The 18,369-nt window shown below is 50.3% G+C and overlaps 1 protein-coding gene across 3 annotated transcripts in view; it reads left to right on the top strand.

Annotated features, from left to right (window-relative positions):
* Nucleotides 1-16,853, top strand: part of PFKM (phosphofructokinase, muscle) — a 55,439-nt gene extending 38,586 nt beyond the window's left edge. For all 3 annotated transcript variants that reach the window (XM_060195461.1, XM_007516231.3, XM_016185226.2), the window contains 19 exons: nt 919-1,108; nt 1,617-1,782; nt 2,610-2,654; nt 3,083-3,191; nt 3,320-3,415; nt 4,131-4,223; nt 4,777-4,902; nt 7,675-7,739; nt 8,244-8,307; nt 9,084-9,233; nt 9,604-9,674; nt 9,999-10,086; nt 10,173-10,325; nt 10,745-10,909; nt 13,959-14,020; nt 14,235-14,346; nt 15,834-15,933; nt 16,016-16,121; nt 16,365-16,853. In XM_060195461.1, the coding sequence (XP_060051444.1) occupies nt 919-1,108; nt 1,617-1,782; nt 2,610-2,654; nt 3,083-3,191; nt 3,320-3,415; nt 4,131-4,223; nt 4,777-4,902; nt 7,675-7,739; nt 8,244-8,307; nt 9,084-9,233; nt 9,604-9,674; nt 9,999-10,086; nt 10,173-10,325; nt 10,745-10,909; nt 13,959-14,020; nt 14,235-14,346; nt 15,834-15,933; nt 16,016-16,121; nt 16,365-16,509 (2,106 nt within the window). In that variant the 3' untranslated portion in view covers nt 16,510-16,853. The remainder of the gene's footprint in view (nt 1-918; nt 1,109-1,616; nt 1,783-2,609; nt 2,655-3,082; nt 3,192-3,319; nt 3,416-4,130; nt 4,224-4,776; nt 4,903-7,674; nt 7,740-8,243; nt 8,308-9,083; nt 9,234-9,603; nt 9,675-9,998; nt 10,087-10,172; nt 10,326-10,744; nt 10,910-13,958; nt 14,021-14,234; nt 14,347-15,833; nt 15,934-16,015; nt 16,122-16,364) is intronic.
* Nucleotides 16,854-18,369: the final 1,516 nt, after the last annotated feature.

The following is an 18,369-nucleotide window of genomic DNA, read 5'->3' as shown; positions in this document are numbered from 1 at the left end:
CAGTAGGCCAGGCGGTGGTGCATCTGGTTAAGCACACACATTATAGTGCGCAAGGACCCAGGTTCGAGCCCCCGGTCCCCACCTGCAGGGGGAAAGCTTCACGAGTGGTAAAGCAGGGCTGCAGGTGTCTCTCTGACTCCCTCTCTGTCTCCCCTCCCTTCTCAGTTTCTCTCTGTCTTTATCCAGTAATAAGTAAAAATTAAAAAAAGAAAAAGAAGAAGTAACCACACTGTATTTGAGAGTGAAAAATACTACCAGGCACTTTGGATGAACTCGATCGTTTGGACACAATGCAATGTCAGGCCACCAGCAAGAATTTCTAAAGACGGAAGTCTTTATTCCTTTTTATGTTTCTAAAGTTATGAAAGATGAATGGAGATCATTTAAAAAGCCTAACAAACACTTAGATGTTCAAAGGAGAGAAAAAAAGAATGCTACAAGCGTGTGTGCATTCCCTTGTTCTCTTTGAGGATAATAGTTTGATGACTGCACATTCAGTGAAGTGAGCTGATCTCAGTCTAATGTGTAGCTGTAACCCAGGGTGGGAAACTTTTTTTCCTGCCAAGGGCCATTTAGCTATTCGTAAAATCATTCGCTGGCCACACAAAATGGTCAACTTAAAAATTAGCATTTACTGTTGCTAAGAAAAAAAGCAAGCTCCGGTTGCCTTGGCAGCGCCAGACCACATATGACCCATGGAGCACACAGTAACCACCCCTGGCCCGTAGCAGATGACGTGAGATGTCTCAGCCAGCATCACTTCCTGAATGGACAGGTGCCCTTTAAGGATGGGAGGAGCTTTCTTGGGAGTCACGTGGTTCTGTCAGTTCATCAGTTTGGGAATAGGGGACTTCTTAGCATGCCGAGTCCGTATTTGGCTGTGTGTCTGGGGAAGCTGATTACTACCTCTTCCCAAAGGGAGGCACAGTGATTGGAAGTGCCCGGTGCAAGGACTTTCGAGAACGAGAAGGAAGACTCCAAGCTGCCCACAACTTGGTTAAGCGTGGGATCACCAATTTGTGTGTCATTGGGGGCGACGGCAGCCTTACTGGGGCTGACACCTTCCGTTCTGAGTGGAGTGACTTGTTGAACGACCTCCAGAAAGCAGGTAAGACATTGTTCTCGTTGAGCACATGTGGCGCGAAGCGCAAGGACCGGCAAAGGATCCCAGTTCGAGTCCCCGGCTCCCCACCTGCAGGGGAGTCGCTTCACAGGCGGTGAAGCAGGTCTGCAGGTGTCTTTCTTTCTCTCCCCCTCTCTGTCTTGCCCATCTCTCTCCATTTCTGTCTGTCCTATCTAAATGTCTGTCCTATCTGTGACGACATCAGTAACAACAACAATAATAACTAGAACAACAATAAAAAACAAGGGCAACAAAAGGGAAAATAAATAAAACTAAAAGAAAGAAAGACAGTGCTCTCATCAGGATTGCTGTGGGTATTTTAGTTCCCACTGTGGGAAGTCATGCCCATACATGGAGAGGCAGTCTTTGACCTCCTGTTTCAGCCATTGCTTGTCATTCCCACTGGCTGCAGCTCCTTCTCTCTGTGGGAACCTGCTCTTTACTCAGGCCACGCATCTCACCCAGAGGTCCCTGGTTTCCTTCCCGTTGTCAGGTAAGATCACAGCCGAGGAGGCTACAAAATCCAGCTACCTGAACATCGTGGGCCTGGTTGGCTCCATTGACAATGACTTTTGCGGCACTGATATGACCATTGGCACTGACTCTGCCCTGCACCGGATCATAGAGATTGTGGATGCCATCACTACCACTGCTCAGAGGTAAGGCAGCTTGGGGGGCGAGGGGAAGGTAGCGTAGGAGTTTGGCGAGTGGGCAGGGCTAGAGAGGATTAAGGGTTTGCGCAGTGGAGACTATAATGCTTAGCGTCTTGGGCTCAGTCAGAACATTAATGGGAACTAGGAGACCCAAAGCAGTGTGAGTGGTGCTGCTGCTTCAACGCCCGAAGATTTGCATCTTGCCACTGCCTCGTCCTCGGTGTGAACATGTCTCTCAGAGGCATCTAATGCCTGTGGGGCCTCAGAAATTGTCAGTGTCTGAGACAAGTCCAGGGACCCCCAGCCCCGAGTTGCCCTTTTAAACTAGCCCATTTAAACGGTACAGGCCACTACCACTCCTGCTCACACGTAGGGGACCCGGGGAAGCAGTACAGGAGGGTGAGAGTGAAATTTACTCCAGGCCAGTCCTAGAGGATTCTCTCTCTCTCTCTCTCTTTTTTAACCACCAAGGTTATCTCTGGGGTTTGAGGATCGTTTTCTTCTTCCTCTTCTTCTCCATCTCTTAGAGAGAAATTAAGAGTGGCAGGGGAGATAGAGAGGAGAGAGGCAGAGAGATGCCTGCAGCCCTGCTTCACCACTTGTGAAGCTTCCCCCCTGCAGGTGCCTGGCAATGTGTGTGCTTAACCAAGTGCGCCACCACCTGGCCCCCCCTCTTCCCTTTTTACCCCTCTCCAGGTAAGCTTTTGCAGGCCTGAAAAGGCCTAACAGCATACTTGCTTATGTCAGAGGGCTTACATAGTCTGGGCATCTGCTGTGGCTGGATCCAGGCCAAAGGGATCCTTGACTGTAAGTCTTCTGTCTGTTCCTTGCAGCCACCAGAGGACTTTTGTGTTAGAAGTGATGGGCCGGCACTGTGGGTAAGACCCCTTGTGTCATTTCTTCCTGTGTACCCACAGCAGCCCTTTCCTCGTCCCCAGAGAGTTCTGACGGTCATCCCAGCTCAGGGAGCCTCTCAGTGTGTACGTGCTCCTGGGCCCCTCTTCCGCCCTCCTTGGGATGTCCTGCGTACACCTGCACATACACTCTGTGTGCACCCAACAGGAGAGGACAGAGAGCGCCCTGGGGTGGGGGCTCACTGACTGAAGGTGAGCATGAGCAGGTGTTCTCGAAGGACAGATTCTCACTGAGAACCTGGCTCTGCGGTGCGCTCGCCTTCTGCACCGCACAGATGAAACAAGGTGCTCAGACCTGTGAGCAGCGTGGTGGTGGGGTGAACTTGCCGGGGGCAGGGGAGGCTGTGTGGACAGTGCAGCACCTCAAGTGATGCTGCTGGTTCTCCTCTTAGCTACCTGGCCCTCGTTACCTCCCTGTCCTGTGGGGCTGACTGGGTTTTTATTCCTGAGTGCCCACCCGACGATGACTGGGAAGAACATCTTTGTCGCCGGCTCAGTGAGGTACCGATGTTTCATTTTGCTCTTCACGAGAACCAAACCCCTCACCCTGCGTCCCGCTGAGGATCCGTTTCCCTGCTCGCTGGTTTTGCTGCTCCACTGACCACACTCTCTCTCTCCGTTTTGACTAGACAAGGACCCGGGGTTCTCGTCTCAACATCATCATCGTGGCTGAGGGTGCCATTGACAAGAACGGGAAGCCCATCACATCCGAAGACATTAAGAATGTTAGTCTGAGGGCTTGGGGAGATAGTTCAGCAGAGGGGTGTAGGGCAGGCAGGCTGGAGGCCCCTGGTTTGATCCCCAGCACCACATGTGCCAGGGCTCTCTAATAAAATTAAGTATACAGGTTAAAACTGAATTAATACAGGGGGTCAGGCAGTAGTGCAGCCGGTTAAGTGCCCATGGTGCAAAGTGCAGAGACCGGCGTAAGGATCCCGGTTCCAGCCCCTGACTCCTCACATGCAGGGGAGTCGCTTCACAGGTGGTGAAGCAGGTCTGCAGGTGTCTATCTTTCTCTCCCCCTCTCTGTCTTCCCCTCCTCTCTCCATTTCTCTCAGTCCTATACAACAACAACAACTGCAATGACAATAATAACAAGGGCAACAAAATGGGAAAAATGACCTCCAGGAGCAGTGGATTCACAGTGCAGTCACCGAGCCCCAGCAATAACCCTGGAGGCAAAACAAACAAACAGACAAACAGAGTTAGTGTGGATGAAGCCAGCTAGGCCCTCATTAGCATACCTGACCCTAACCCTACTCCCTGGTGATTTCTGCATCTTTCCCTTGGCTCCTTCTGCATGCCTTCGCCAAGTGGCCTGCCCCTGACTTTCAATACAAGGCCTCCTTTTCATGAGAAGAGTTAAGTTGTTTATGCTTCATTTTGGTCTTGCTTCTTTTCCATTCTTGACTCTGTTTATCCTCTTCTCTGTCCCTTTAGCTGGTGGTGAAGCGTCTGGGATATGACACCCGGGTCACTGTCTTGGGGCATGTGCAGCGGGGCGGGACACCGTCAGCCTTTGACCGAATCCTGGTAAGTCACAGGGCTCTGAGGTGCTCACGCCTTTCCTTGCTGGCCTTCCCTGACAGGACTGCACTTCACTAGCACAGGGACTTAAACCAGTGGCCATGCCACCCTCATCCCTCGTCCCTGGATTGCAGTGACCCAATTCAAGAGTTCTTCTCTGTTGCAGAAAATGATAGAAAAGCATATGTTAAAAAAAAGAAAAAGAAAACTGTATGTTTCCTAGTGGTAGGGCCTAATACCTCAGACACTGAGCTTGGATCCTCTTACCCTACTTTCTGTGGAAGAAGTGAACAATATCCTTCTTTGTTTTTCGATAAGAAGAGTCATAGTAATCCCCTTAATTACCACCATGAACATGTTTTCCTGGAGCTAGGTAGACTTCCTGATAGCATGAAGACAAGAAAGTCCTCCAGCATGCGATGAAATATGGCCAGGGAGATAAAACACAGTAAGCTCTTGGCAGAGGTTCTTAAGTGTGGAACCCAAGCCTGTGATTTAGAAAGGGCCTAGCCAGGATCTGGAGGCTTGGACCAAACTGTTTGTTCTCTGGACCCTGCAGGGCAGCAGGATGGGTGTGGAAGCAGTGATGGCTCTTTTGGAGGGAACCCCAGACACACCAGCCTGTGTGGTGAGCCTGTCTGGGAACCAGGCTGTGCGTCTGCCCCTCATGGAGTGTGTCCAGGTGGTAAGTCCTGCCCCCAGCCTCCGCTGCTGACAGCCCAGCGCCTTTCTCTAGAGCTGGGGCCTGTGGGAATGAAGCTGACCTCCATTGGTGCGTGAAGCAGGAGCAGGTGGGCAGGCGGTGCAGTGTGGTAAGAGACACGTGGGCAGGATGCGGTGAGCCTCGAGCAGCAGGCCCTTCGTGTCTCTAGGCTTCAGTGAGTCCCTCTGTGAGCGTTCCTTACCTGGATGGGAGACCACATCCTACCTGCTTCTTAATTTTTTAAAATTGTAACCAGGGTTATCTCGGGCTGGGTGCTGCACGAGGAATCCACCAGTCCTGACGGTCTTTTTTTTTTTTTTCCTCTTCTTCCCTTTCTTGATAAGATGGATAGGACAGAGAGAAATGGAGAGGTGTTGGGGAGGTGTGGAGCGATACCCTAACTGCCCTCTACACGACAGTGCTGAGAAGTTTTTTCTTATGTTGTCTCTAAGTTTTCACCTAGATCTCCTCACTCTTATTTTTTGAAGATTTCTATTATTATTACTATTGTTAGTAATGAGAGCAAATGAGAGAACTGGAGCATCACTGTGGCATATGTGTTGCCAAGGCCTAATCTAGGACTTCGAGCTTGTGAGGCCAATGCTTTATCTACTGTGCTGCCTCCAGGCCACTCATTCTGGTTTTTAAATTAAATTTGTCAATCAGAAGTCACAAAGAGGGCAGGGGTAGACAGCATAATGGTTATGCAAACAGTCATGCCTGAGGCTTCAAAATCTCAGGTTCAGTCCCCTGCACCACCATAAGCCAGAGCTGAGCCATGCTCTGTTAAAAAGAGAGAGAGAGATATGAAGCTTCACTGCTTATAACTTCTCCCTTGCAGGTGGGGACCTTGCATATGGGTCCTGAGCCCAGGTCCTTGCACACAGTAGTCATGCGACTAGGTGCTCCACTGCTCCACCCCCCCACCCCCCGATCCAGTTTCTCATGAGATCCAACTTTAAAGTTTGAGGAGATACAATTCCCTTTGGCCCTGTGTGTGTTGGAAGAGAAACAGGTCTCTCCACACTGTATTAAAAGCAGGAGTATTGTTACTATCTGGCTGAGAAGCTTATATATTGTTATCATTCCCCTGTGAACATGTTTCTCTGAGTCAACAAGCTTACTGGCACCCACCTCGAGAGTTGTTAGAAGGACTGAAGGGAAGATCAGCAACGAGTCTGAAGCAGTGCCTGGGACAGTCAGTACCCAGGAAGTGCTGGCGCTCACTGGCAGGAAGCAAGTCCTCCTTTGGTACCTACCCCACCTGGCCAGAAGTTCGGGTGTCTGGCTTGATTTTCATGCCTGGTCTGAATCAGCTCAGGGCTGACTCCCCACCCCCGGCCTGCTTCATTGTGAGACCTGGGAGCCCAGTGATGTAAAGCCAAGACAAGTTCCAGACGTTCTTGTGACTTTATCTCTACAAGCCCAACAGCCAAAGCCCTGACTAAGCAGAAATCAGTAGCTGGGAAACCGGGGAGGGACCAAGCTGCCTTCCTGAGAGGTTATCTGCGCCCTCACTCCCCAGGGTGGCGGTTGCTTTGAGGCCTGGGCCTAGGTGTGGAATAGAGCAGATGCTGTTTTGCCTGCGAGTGTCCCTCCATCCTGCCAGTACTCAATAGAATGTTGAGTCATGTGGTTTGGGAGGTGGCTCAGTGGATAAAGCATCGGACTCTCAAGCATGAAGTCCTGAGTTCAGTTCCCAGCAGCACATGTACCAGAGTGATGTCTGATTCTCTCTCTCTCTCTCTCCTTTCTCATGAATAAGTTAATTAAAAAAAAAAAGAATGCTGAATAAATAAATAATAAAGACGATTCCTCCCTGAAGGTTGGGGTCGAGTGAGGGTGAGCAGGGTCTCACCTCATCAGGGAACGGACTCTGACTTGTGCAGACCTCTGTGCTGCTTTGTTTTTTCCTTTATTTTAAAGAAGATTTTATTTATGAGAAAGGAAGAGAGAGGGAGAGTAGACATCACTCTGGTACATGTGCTGCTGGGGATTGAACTCGGGACCTCATGCTTGACAGTCTAATGCTTATCTACTGCGCCACCTCCCAGACCACTATTTTATTTTTCTTTTCTTTTCTTTTCTTTTTTAATATTTATTTCCTTTTGTTGCCCTTGTTTTATTGTTGTAGTTATTATTGTTGTTGTTACTGATGTCGTCGTTGTTGGATAGGACAGAGAGAAATGGAAAGAGGAGGGGAAGACAGAGAGGAGGAGAGAAAGACAGACACCTGCAGACCTGCTTCACTGCCTGAGAAGCGACTTCCCTGCAGGTGGGAAGCTGGGGCTCAAAGCGCGATCTTTACACTGTTCCTTGCACTTTGTGCCACCTATGCTTAACCCGCTATGCTACTGCCCGACTCCCCCCCTTTTTTCTTAAGAATTTATTTATTTATTTATTCATGAGAGAGATAGAAGGAGAGAAAGAACCAGACATCACCCTGGTACATGTGCTGCTGGGGATTGAACTCGGGACCTCATGCTTGAGAATCCAGTACTTTATCCACTGTGCCACCTCCCGGACCACGTATTTTCTTTTTCTTATATTTAATAGGACAGACAGAAATTGAGAGGGAAGGAGAAAATAAGAGAGAGAGACACACACACATACAGAGACAGAGACACAGAGACCTGCTTCACCACTTGTGAAGGGTCCCCCTGCAGGTGGGGACCAGGAGCCTAAACAAATTTGCCACGACCTAGCTCTTTGACCTCTGCCCTGGCGTCCTGATTGTTCTCTGTTCCTCCTCAGACCAAAGATGTGACCAAGGCCATGCATGAAAAGAAGTTTGATGAAGCCATGAAACTGAGAGGCCGGTGAGGAAATAACCAGACACCTCTCACCACACACACACACACACACACAAATCAGATGGTGAAAATGAAGTCAAAAGTCCACATCCCAGGCCCCATCCCTAAGCTTCTGTCTCTTCTTGTTTCTTTACCAGTTTCTTTCCTAAGAGAATTACACGTGAGGTGCCCAGGAGACTCAGTTCACCCCAGGGATGCCCTCCCCTCCTTGGCATTAGCCCTTATTACTTATCACACTTATTTCTGTGTGTGGACCCTGGCTAGACAGATGTTTTCTTCAGGCAAGGGGTGGTCTCTTGTGCAGAACACAGTGTCTAGGAGAAGAGTTTTGTGGAGTGTTTGATGAATTAGAGGACCCTGTGCAGCCCCCGACCCATTCCTGTCCAGTTTTGTCCTTGGAAGCTTGCCCTTTGGAAATTCGTGCGGAGAGCAAACCTTTGGGTCAGACCCCCTTTGGCTGCTGACCTGGGCGATGGCCTGAAGACATTTTTTCTCTCTCTCCCTTCACAGGAGCTTCATGAACAACTGGGAGGTATACAAGCTTCTGGCTCATGTCAGACCCCCGGTATCTAAGGTACTGACAAGTCACTCTCTGCCTTAACCTCGGCTTCGCTTTGTGAAGTGCTTCTCCTAGTCCACACCACCTCCAGCCTTGCTGACTTCTCTGTCCCACTGTACTCTTCAGAGCTGAGTCCTTGAGTCTACCAGGATATTATTATTTTTTATCAGAACACTGCTCAACTCTGGCTTATGGTGGTGCGGGGGATTGAACCTGGGACTCTGGAGCCTTAGGAAATTTTTCTTTTAGCCATCCTGCTTACCAGCCCCATGCCTTTAGTGTGCCCTGGGTGTCTCCAAGCCAAGGCCCCTGTCTAATTCAGCACTGAGTCGTATTCAGGGAGTGGGGAGGAGCACTTCAGTAGTACTTCCTGTGGGAAAATCTGCCTTCTTCATGGGAATATTAGTTCTAAAAAACGAATGAATGTCACAAGTTCCTGGATTGCTTATGAACTGGACGCATTTCTGGATCTTTGCCTCAGTGTGTTTATCAAGCACGAGGCCCAAAGTCCTTATTTTGGGAGACACTGCTTTGAAGGCCCTTTATTTATTGTAAATTGGTGTCAGAAACCGGGGACTGCAGCTTTGTTGAGGGCTCTGTAATGAAGACTTGTGCCCGCATGGTCTTTCGATAGCAGCTGTGCTGACATTCCCTGAGCGAGGGCAGCTGGTCCTGGATGCAAGACCTGAAGGGACTCGGGGCCCAGCTTCCCTACTGACCTGCCCTCCTGCGCATGCCCAGTCCTCAATCCCACTGTCAAGTCCGTTCCCTCTCTGCCTCTTTCTTCAAAGACCGCTTCACACACCGTGGCTGTGATGAACGTGGGGGCCCCGGCTGCAGGGATGAATGCCGCCGTGCGCTCCACCGTGAGGATCGGCCTCATCCAGGGCAACCGGGTGCTGGTGGTGCACGATGGCTTCGAGGGCCTGGCCAAGGGTCAGGTATGGCACTGAGGAAGGAGAGCACCCGCTCTGGGGCCAGAGGGCAGTGTGGGAGGGTCGGGGAAGCAGGGCTCACCTCTCCATTCTCTTGCCCCACCCGTCTCTACTTTTCCCTCTTCTCTCAGACTGACAAAGCAGATGGTTGATTTCAGGGCAGTAGGATTAGGCAGGAGCCACTCAAGTCAGCCCTTGGCAACCTGTCGCTTAAGTCTCTGTCCTGAAGCTCGGCACAGTGCCCGCTGTTCTGCCGATGCTTAAGTGTTCCTCTCCCAACCAGCCGGGTTGGAAAGTAGAACTCAAGCGACATCAGTCCCACACAGGCTCCTAGCGCTTTGGCTGCCGTGCCAGCTTGTGCCACCTTTCCCTACAGATCGAAGAAGCAGGCTGGAGCTATGTTGGGGGCTGGACTGGCCAAGGCGGTTCTAAGCTTGGCACCAAAAGGTACGTGGCATTGGAAGAACACCAGCTTCCAGAGACTCCTGAGCCGGTTTGTCTGCCACGGCCCAGGCCTGCTAGGCCATCAGTCCAGGCTCAGTGAGAGCAGACGTGCCCATCCAAGCAGCTTTCAGCAACTCGGGCAATCTGGGGCCCAGTGTATCTTTGCACGGGAGCGAGAGGAGAGGGAGGGAGGGTGGGCACTGAGGGAGGAGGGCAGGTCAGAAACTTGTAAGCGGTGTGCCTTCTAGTGCTGGCTTTTCTCACTCTGTTTTGCTGTCTCTCCCTTAAATCCCTCCCCTCCCACCACCCCTGGCCTCTGCCAACTAGGACTCTCCCCAAGAAGAACTTGGAGCAGATCAGCGCAAACATCACTAAGTTTAACATTCAGGGGCTGATCATCATTGGGGGCTTTGAGGTAAGCAAGTCCTGCCATCCCGTGCTCTCTTCTCCTCGTCTTTCTCTGCCCTCTGTCTCTCTTCATCCCTCACCCCGTCTCCTCAGGCTTACACCGGGGGCCTAGAGCTGATGGAGGGCAGGAAGCAGTTTGACGAGCTCTGCATCCCGTTTGTGGTCATTCCTGCTACGGTCTCCAACAACGTCCCGGGCTCCGATTTCAGCATCGGGGCTGACACAGCCCTGAATACCATCTGCACGGTGAGTGCCCGTCGCTTCCCCTGTCCCCACCAGGCTTAGAGCCGCTGCACTAGGTGTGACTAGAAAGTGGGCTGCTTCCTCCCCACCCCCACATCAGCCAGGCGACATTTAAGTGATAAAGTCAATTCAAGCCTAGGCATTGACATAGACTTGCTTTAATCACCTGTTCCACTCCCTTCACGAGCGCTCTGACTTTGAGAGTCTGCGTGCCAAGTGTTCTTTCATTTCTTGGGTCACCCATCTTAACCAAGCCACAGAAAGGGCAGGTACGACTCCCTGCCCAGGAGAGAAGCTGGGTTGTGTGGTTGGCGAGGGCTCTGCTGACCTGGGGAGGGTGTGCGTCACTGTTTCCAGAGCTGGACTATGGCACGCGTGGCTGGGTGACAGGAATGCGGCCTCTGACCCTTCTGTCTCTGCAGACCTGTGACCGCATCAAGCAGTCTGCGGCAGGCACCAAGCGTCGAGTGTTCATCATCGAGACCATGGGTGGCTACTGTGGCTACCTGGCCACCATGGCGGGCCTGGCAGCTGGGGCCGATGCCGCCTACATTTTTGAAGAACCCTTCACCATTCGGGACCTGCAGGTAGGCGGCTCCTTAGAGCCTGCTGCATAGCTCTTTGTTGTTGTGCACGGGCCGCGGAGAAGAGAGAGGGGGTCCAGAGGGAAGAGGAAACACAAATCTTTATTTGCACTGGCACCTCAGAGTTGGGTGCTAGAGAGGCAGGTTGGGCCACGTGGAGGTAGCGAAAATGGCCACCTCACGCAGTAACCTTTCCTGCGTCTGAACACCGGAGTGAAGTGCTGGCGAGAGAGCGAGGTGCGGAAGAAGAAGGGCTTTTATAGGAGTAGTTTTCGCGAGAATGGGAGGGGGGAGGAGTAACCATAGCACTCCAGGATAGGATGATAACTCTTGTGAGAATGGGAAGGGGGAGGAGTAACCAAAGCACTCCAAATATCCCGGGGATATAGACAGTGCCCTGAGGGCACAACATGGCTGAACAGGCACTCCGAGAATGTCCCAACTCTCGTAGCCTGAGGGGACCTGCTTTTCTGTAGAGAGTGAGCTTTGGAGTCTGTGAATCTGTTTCTTCAGGTCGTGCCAGGTCACATCATTGGTTTCCGGGGGTGTGTTGTAGTCATTCCATCTTGTGGGCAATGTCAGAGAACAGGGGTCCAAATGGATTTCCAGGAATTCCATTTGAGTAGATGCTTTTTCATGTGAAAACTTGACAGCTGAAATTCACTTACTTGTCAAACAAAACTTGTAGCAGATTAGAAGTTTACTATAATTGATAACTCCATTATAATTGGAAGTCCTTTCTAGTATGATTTTAAGGTTGTTTAACATGGCAGATGTGACTGCATCGGCACAATTTCCCAGCAGCTCTCTGTCCCAGTCTGTCCTTTGGTGTCCCCACAGTGACCTCAGCTGTGAGAGCGCAAAATGAGGACAGTTGATGGATGTGTGGAGTTCTGCAGGGACGCTAAAAAGGACCACAGGCAGGCATTTCCCAGCGCAGCTCCCCACGTGTGAACGTGGCTCCCAGAGTGTGCGCTGAAAAGCTAGGTGCTGCCAAGCACTTCCTGTGCGTTTTTGCATTTTATTTCCATAAAATACATGCAAGGGAGTTATTATTTTACTTTATATTTATTTATTTATTTATTTTTACCAGAGCACTGCTCTGACTTATGGTGGTGCAGGGGATTGAACCTGGAATTCTGGAACCTCAGGCATGAGTGTCTCATTGCTATCTACCCTTCCTGGGAGTTCTCTCTTTATCACAGGTGAAGAAGGGCTGGAGATGCTGACGAAGCCTTTCTAAACTCTTCAGATGTGGCTGACTGAAACACTTGATGGCATTTCCTTATACCACGCAGCCCCTTCTGGTTCTCCTTGTTGCCCAACAGACGCTTTGCATTCCTGTGTGTGTGTGTGTGTGTGAGAGAGAGAGAGAGAGAGAGAGAGAGAGACCGAGACCAGGGCACTACTATTTATGATGTTCTATTTGTTCCTGTCTTTCTTGTCTTTATATGGTGCTGAGAATCGGGTCTAAGACCTCACATATGCAAAGCACGCACTCTGCCACTGAGCCACCCCTCCCCAGCCCCCATTACATTTTTTAAAACACTTTTTAAATTATCTTTACTGGATAGAGACGGCCAGAAACTGAGAGGGAAGGGGGTGATAGGAAGGAGAGAGACAGAGACACCTGCAGACCCGCTTCACCACTCGCAGGTGAAGCTTTCCCCCTGCAGGTGGGGACTGGGGGCCCGACCCCGGGTCCTTGTGCACTGTAATATTGGTGCTCAGCCAGGTGTGCCACCACCCGGCCCTCCCGTTCCATTTTTGAGGGTACATTCTTTCACCTCCAGGGACCCATAGGACTCTTATTTTCCAAAATTCCCTTTCATTGAGAAAAAGGGAGGGGGAGGGAAACAAACAAACAAACAGCCACAAAGCAGAGGCTCCATCAGGCAGAGGGATGCTCGAATCCAGGAATTCAGCCGGCCCTTCCCCAGAGTGGAGGATGGGGTTTTCTGCCTTCACCCCAACTCAAAGCCCGTGTGAAGGAATTGGTTCCTCCCAGGTGAAACACACACACACACACACACACACACACACACACACACACACTTAATGGGGGTCGGGTGGTAGCGCAGTGGGATAAGTGCACATGGTGCAAAGCGCACAGACCAGCATAAGGATCCTGGTTTGAGCACCCGGCTCCCCACCTGCAGGGGAGTCACTTCACAAGCGGTGAAGCAGGTCTGCAGGTGTCTATCTTTCTCTCCCCCTCTCTGTCTTCCCCTCCTCTCTCCATTTCTCTTGTCTTATCCAACAATGACGACATCAATAATAACAATAAGACCTACAACAATGACAATAAAAGGGAATAAGTAAATAAATATAAAAAAATAGCCGCCAGGAGCAGTGGATTTGTGGTGCAGGCACCAAGCTCCAGCAATAACCCTGGAGGCAAAAAATAAATAACTAAATAAAGACCAACAGTCAGAAAAGCCAATCCTCTGAGTAAAAGAACCAGAAACCACTGGAAAGGAAGATGAGGAGTAGTGGAACTGTGCTGAGTTATCACAGCTATTTCTACCTTTTCCTCTTCCGGTTCTGTCTCATTGGGAGGCTGCCTTTTTTTTTTTTCCCTCCAGGGTTATTGCTGGGGTTTGTTGCCTGCTGCACTGAGTCCACTGCTCCTGGCAGCCATATTTCCCCATTGTTGGCATTGCTGTAATTGTTATTGTTGTTGCCTGCTGTTGTTGGATAGGACAGAGAGGAATCAAGAGAGGAGGGGAGGACAGAGGGGGAGAGAAAGACAGACACCTGCAGACCTGCTTCACCACCTGTGAAGCGACTCCCCTGCAGGTGGGGAGCCGGGACTCGGGATCCTTACTCCAGTCCTTATGCTTCGCATCATGTGCACTTAGCATGCTATGCTACCACCTGGCCCCGGGAGGCTTCCTTTAAATCAGTATGCAGTTCAGTTGCTGTATTGTAAACAACTCTATCCCATGCCCCTGTCCCTCCTGGAGGGGTCTGGTGGGAAGGAAGAGACCTGTGTACTTGGCCAGGCCTGTCCACCTTGGGCGAAGCTCAGGACCTACTGTTTGCTTTCCAGGCGAATGTCGAACATCTGGTGCAGAAGATGAAAACAACTGTGAAAAGGGGCCTGGTGTTAAGGTACCTCAATCACAGTCTGCTCCTGAGTGAAGAGAAGGAATAGCTGGGCCTTGGCCCTACCACGGCTGGGAAACCCCTGAGGAATCTGGACACAGAGGGAGGGAAGTTGAACCTCGGGAGGAAATAGAAAGGGGAAGAATGCAGCCTACAAAGGCAGTAGGGGAGGGAGGGGTGGGGAAACCAGAGCCACAGGCTTTTGGTCTCTACCCGGCAGGAATGAGAAATGCAATGAGAACTACACCACTGATTTCATTTTCAACCTGTACTCTGAGGAGGGAAAGGGCATCTTCGACAGCAGGAAGAATGTGCTTGGCCACATGCAGCAGGTAGGGAAGACACCCACTCAGCAGATCACAGCCGTGTCTGTCAGCAGGTAGCCACACCGCAGCGTCTGTTGAGGCCCCCGTGGGCCTGCAGCCACATCACGTCTCAGGAGATTGCGGGCCCGTCCTCTCCCCTTGGGCTAGGGTTTCTTGGTATCGGTCCAGCTGCCAGCTGGGGCAGGGTAGTTGTGGGTGACTATTCTTGTGTGTTGGGCGGTGGCTTAACAGCATCCCTGGACTCTGCCCACGACACGCCTACAGCACCTTTGTCCTGAGTTGTAACAGCTAAAAAACAACAACAAAAAAAATGTCTCTAGATAATGCCAGATGTTCCCTTGGGTGGTAAACTCATGCCTAGTTGAGAATCACTGATTCAGGTGCAGAGAAAAGGGTCCAGAGAGGAAAAAGAATTTCAAGGCGGAGGGGCTACTCGTGGCACTCGGGTGGGAATCAGTGCAGCGGCCTTCCCGCCACGCTGCGTGCTGGTGATAAGGGCCTGTTGAGTGGATGCAGGCACCGTGCCATCTCGTGTTCCTTCTCCACCAACTGGGCCTTTCAGGGAAAGGAATTTCTCTCTCTGTTCATGTTCAGTCCCCACCTAGTTCGGTCTCAAGCATAGGTAGTTTCCCAGCCCCAGCTTACCCAGTTGATGTTACCTCAGTATTGTCCTTTGACCTTTCTTTACACAGGAACTCCTAAAACCTTAGTCAGAACTTACTGGCGCCACCTGCAGGGGAGTCGCTTCACAGGCCGTGAAGCAGGTCTGCAGATGTCTGTCTTTCTCTCCCCCTCTCTGTCTTCTCCCCATTTCTCTCTGTCCTATCCAACAATGATGACATCAATAACAACAGCAATAAAAAGGGCAACAAAAGGGAAAATAAATAAGTTAATTATTTAAAAAAAAAGAACTTCCCAACCCCTGCAAAAGTGGGGTGTTACTGACCTTAGTGTTGAAAGACCTATTTTTCTGGTTTGCCTTTTTGCCCATTTTTATATATTATCCTGAGGTGCTACCAAGAGCATCTAGATTGAGTCACAAAGAACACTTCCATGTCATGGATGTGGTGACTGCCAAGAGCTGCGAAGCACTGACTGAGTAGCCAGTAACACTAGACGTAAACCAATAGCCTGTGTCATCTCTGGAGCTTTTGAGAAGAGAGTTGCGAGACCAGGCTTCCCCTTTAACTACTGTGTCCCAGAGGACTGCTCAGCTCTGACTTCTGCTGGTATTGGGGATTGAACCTACAACTAACTAACTACTCCTCAGGCTTGAAAGTTGCATAAACCACTGTGCTTACCTGGCAAATGAACAAACATTGCTGGGCCACTCACACGGGTTCTTAGGATTTTCTTTCAGACTTTTGTTTCTTGCTATAATCCTGCAGCACGCACCCCCTTTCCTTCCCCCTCTCTTTTTCCTCTGTGTATTCAGATACCTCTGCCACTTCATTTACGTTCTACCTTGTGCAATTTTTGTGGTTCTTTTTTAGGGTGGGAGCCCAACCCCATTTGACAGGAATTTTGCCACAAAGATGGGTGCAAAAGCCATGAATTGGATGTCAGGGAAAATCAAAGAGAGCTACCGTAATGGTAGGTGGGGTCAGGAGGGGAGCCCACTTCATGGAAGCTGCTTCCCTACCACAGAAGCTGACTGGCTGTGCCTCGATTGCAGGGCGGATCTTCGCTAATACCCCAGACTCAGGCTGTGTGCTGGGCATGCGGAAGAGGGCCCTGGTCTTTCAACCCGTGACTGAACTGAAGGACCAGACAGATTTTGAGTAAGTGCATTCACTTCCTGGAGCGGTCCCCTGCCAGGTAGTTTCAAGGTCTACTTTTGCCAAGTTGTCCAACTTACTTCAGTTCTTACCTCTGAGAACTAAAATACTAGTCATCTCACCTACGTCAGTTCTGATACCTGTGCCCCGAGTCCAGCCTCGTCTCCCATTTCTCCCATTAGACTTTTCGAGAAGGTGACTGGGGTGCCCAAGTACGAAGTCACTAACTGCCTCGCTCCTCTGTAGGCACCGCATCCCCAAGGAACAGTGGTGGCTGAAGCTGAGGCCCATCCTCAAAATCCTAGCCAAATACGAGATTGACCTGGACACCTCAGAGCACGCCCACCTGGAGCACATCAACCGGAAGCGCTCTGGAGAAGCGCCCGTCTAGCTCCTCAGAGTGAGGGGAGAGGTCAGCTCCCCCGGAGACCGGTGTCCGTATGTCCTCCAGTGTTTAGCTGATCTGCACCAGGTTTCCTTTGGTTCTGTGGCTGCAGCCGTGTTGGGCAGTGAGTGGGAGCTCCTTTTAGGTAAAATTTATCAGGACTTTTACCCCGGCTTCCTGTCACACAAGGCTGGAGGCTTCTCCAGTGCCACTGCTGGGTTCCAGTTACTCGGTTAGAAGTTTCTAAAAGTAAGCTTTATTTATTTCTGTGTGGTAACAAAGTCTTGATTCCCTACTACTTTTACGACAGTGACAACAACTACACTAATAAATGCCAACTGGTCACTGCTTTTAGGTCTCACATTATTTGGCTTCACAAGTGGAAAGTAATACTCTCAGGGCCAGGCGGTTGCACACCCGGTTAAGCACCCACATTACAGTGCACAAAGGCCCAGGTTCAAGCCCCTGGTCCCCTCCTGCAGGGGGAAAGCTTCATGCATGGTGAAGCAGAGCTGCAGCTGTCTCTGTTCCTCTCCCTCTCTATCTCCCCCCTCAATTTCTCTGTCTCTAGCCAATAATAAATAAATATATTTTAAAAAAGAAAATTTTGTTTAAAAAGTAGTAGTAGTAGAAGAAGCAGCAGCTAATACTCTGAGCCTTAATCACAAGACTCCACCAGATAGCATACCACACCTAGGAATTACAGCCCCTGTGACCACCTGTGTGTTTGTCTCTGTCTCTTGGGTTATTTCTCAGCACCATCTCTGGGCTGTACATACAGGTTGCCAGCACATCCCCTTGCCTCCACTGCAGGACACCCCTTTGATTATGTATAAAGTTGAATTTTGCTTCTTAGTCTTACACCCATTAGCCAGAGTTGATTCTCCTGTCATTAATTCCATGATCTTCACTCCTCAGTCTCACTGACAACCAGGGTCTCTCCCCTTCCAACTTTCGCCTTGCATTCCTCCTTCCTGAATAAAGCCTGACCAGTCCTAGACCTGGGCTGGCGGTAGGTTGAGAGACTGCTTTGGAAAACTGTCGCTTTTTATTTAGCTCAGTTTATTTTTGGTTCATAGTAATGGCTTCTTTAAACTTTCTCATTAGCTAGGCACCCATGTAGTCCAGTTGGTCTGCAGTTGGGACTACAGATTAGAACCCAAATTGAGAGCACTAGTGATTCTGCTATGGCAGACAGACAGAAAGCACCCTGCTCTCCTCAGTCCCACAGGGTGGCTTCAGAACTGAGCTGAGGGATCAGGAGATAGCTAACGGAGGGGTCAGGAGACGGCTGAGCACACATGCCACCAGACACGAAGACAGAGGGGATGCCCTCTCAATGCCAGGTGCACAGCTAGCCTTCTAGAACCAGATGTTAGCTCTTGACGCAGATGTACACACTCCTCCCAGCCTAAGTTTGGAATTTCCTGCCTTGCTTCATGAAGCAGGGAAGGGGTTCAAACGTTGACAAAGAACATTAGAGATTTGCTTTGATTACCTCACTTTCTCTGGCTATCCAAAGTCTCGCTGTTAGACCTTAAAAATAGTTCTCAGCAGTGACTAAGGGCTTTTCAGAGTCCAGATGAAAGAAACCAAAACGCATACTCTTTGTAATGGAAAAGAGAAATCAACTACCAAGGACCATTATTACTAACCCTCAAGCTGCCCTTTGGGGAGTGGTGATTTCGCACCTTTAACATGAGGATACTTGGGTCCATGCTCCCTGAGGGATAAAGAACAGGAAAGCTTCCAGTGGAGGGAATGGGATATGGAACTCTGTTGGTGGGAATTGTGTGGAATTGTACCCCTCCTATCCTATGGTCTTGTCAATCATTATTAAATCAATTAAAAAAAAATTTTTTTTTT

Source organism: Erinaceus europaeus, chromosome 7 (genome assembly GCF_950295315.1).
Source record: "Erinaceus europaeus chromosome 7, mEriEur2.1, whole genome shotgun sequence".
NCBI classification, from domain to species: domain Eukaryota; kingdom Metazoa; phylum Chordata; class Mammalia; order Eulipotyphla; family Erinaceidae; genus Erinaceus; species Erinaceus europaeus.
Note: the sequence above shows the minus strand (reverse complement) of the source record. Positions and strands in the feature narration are given on the sequence as shown.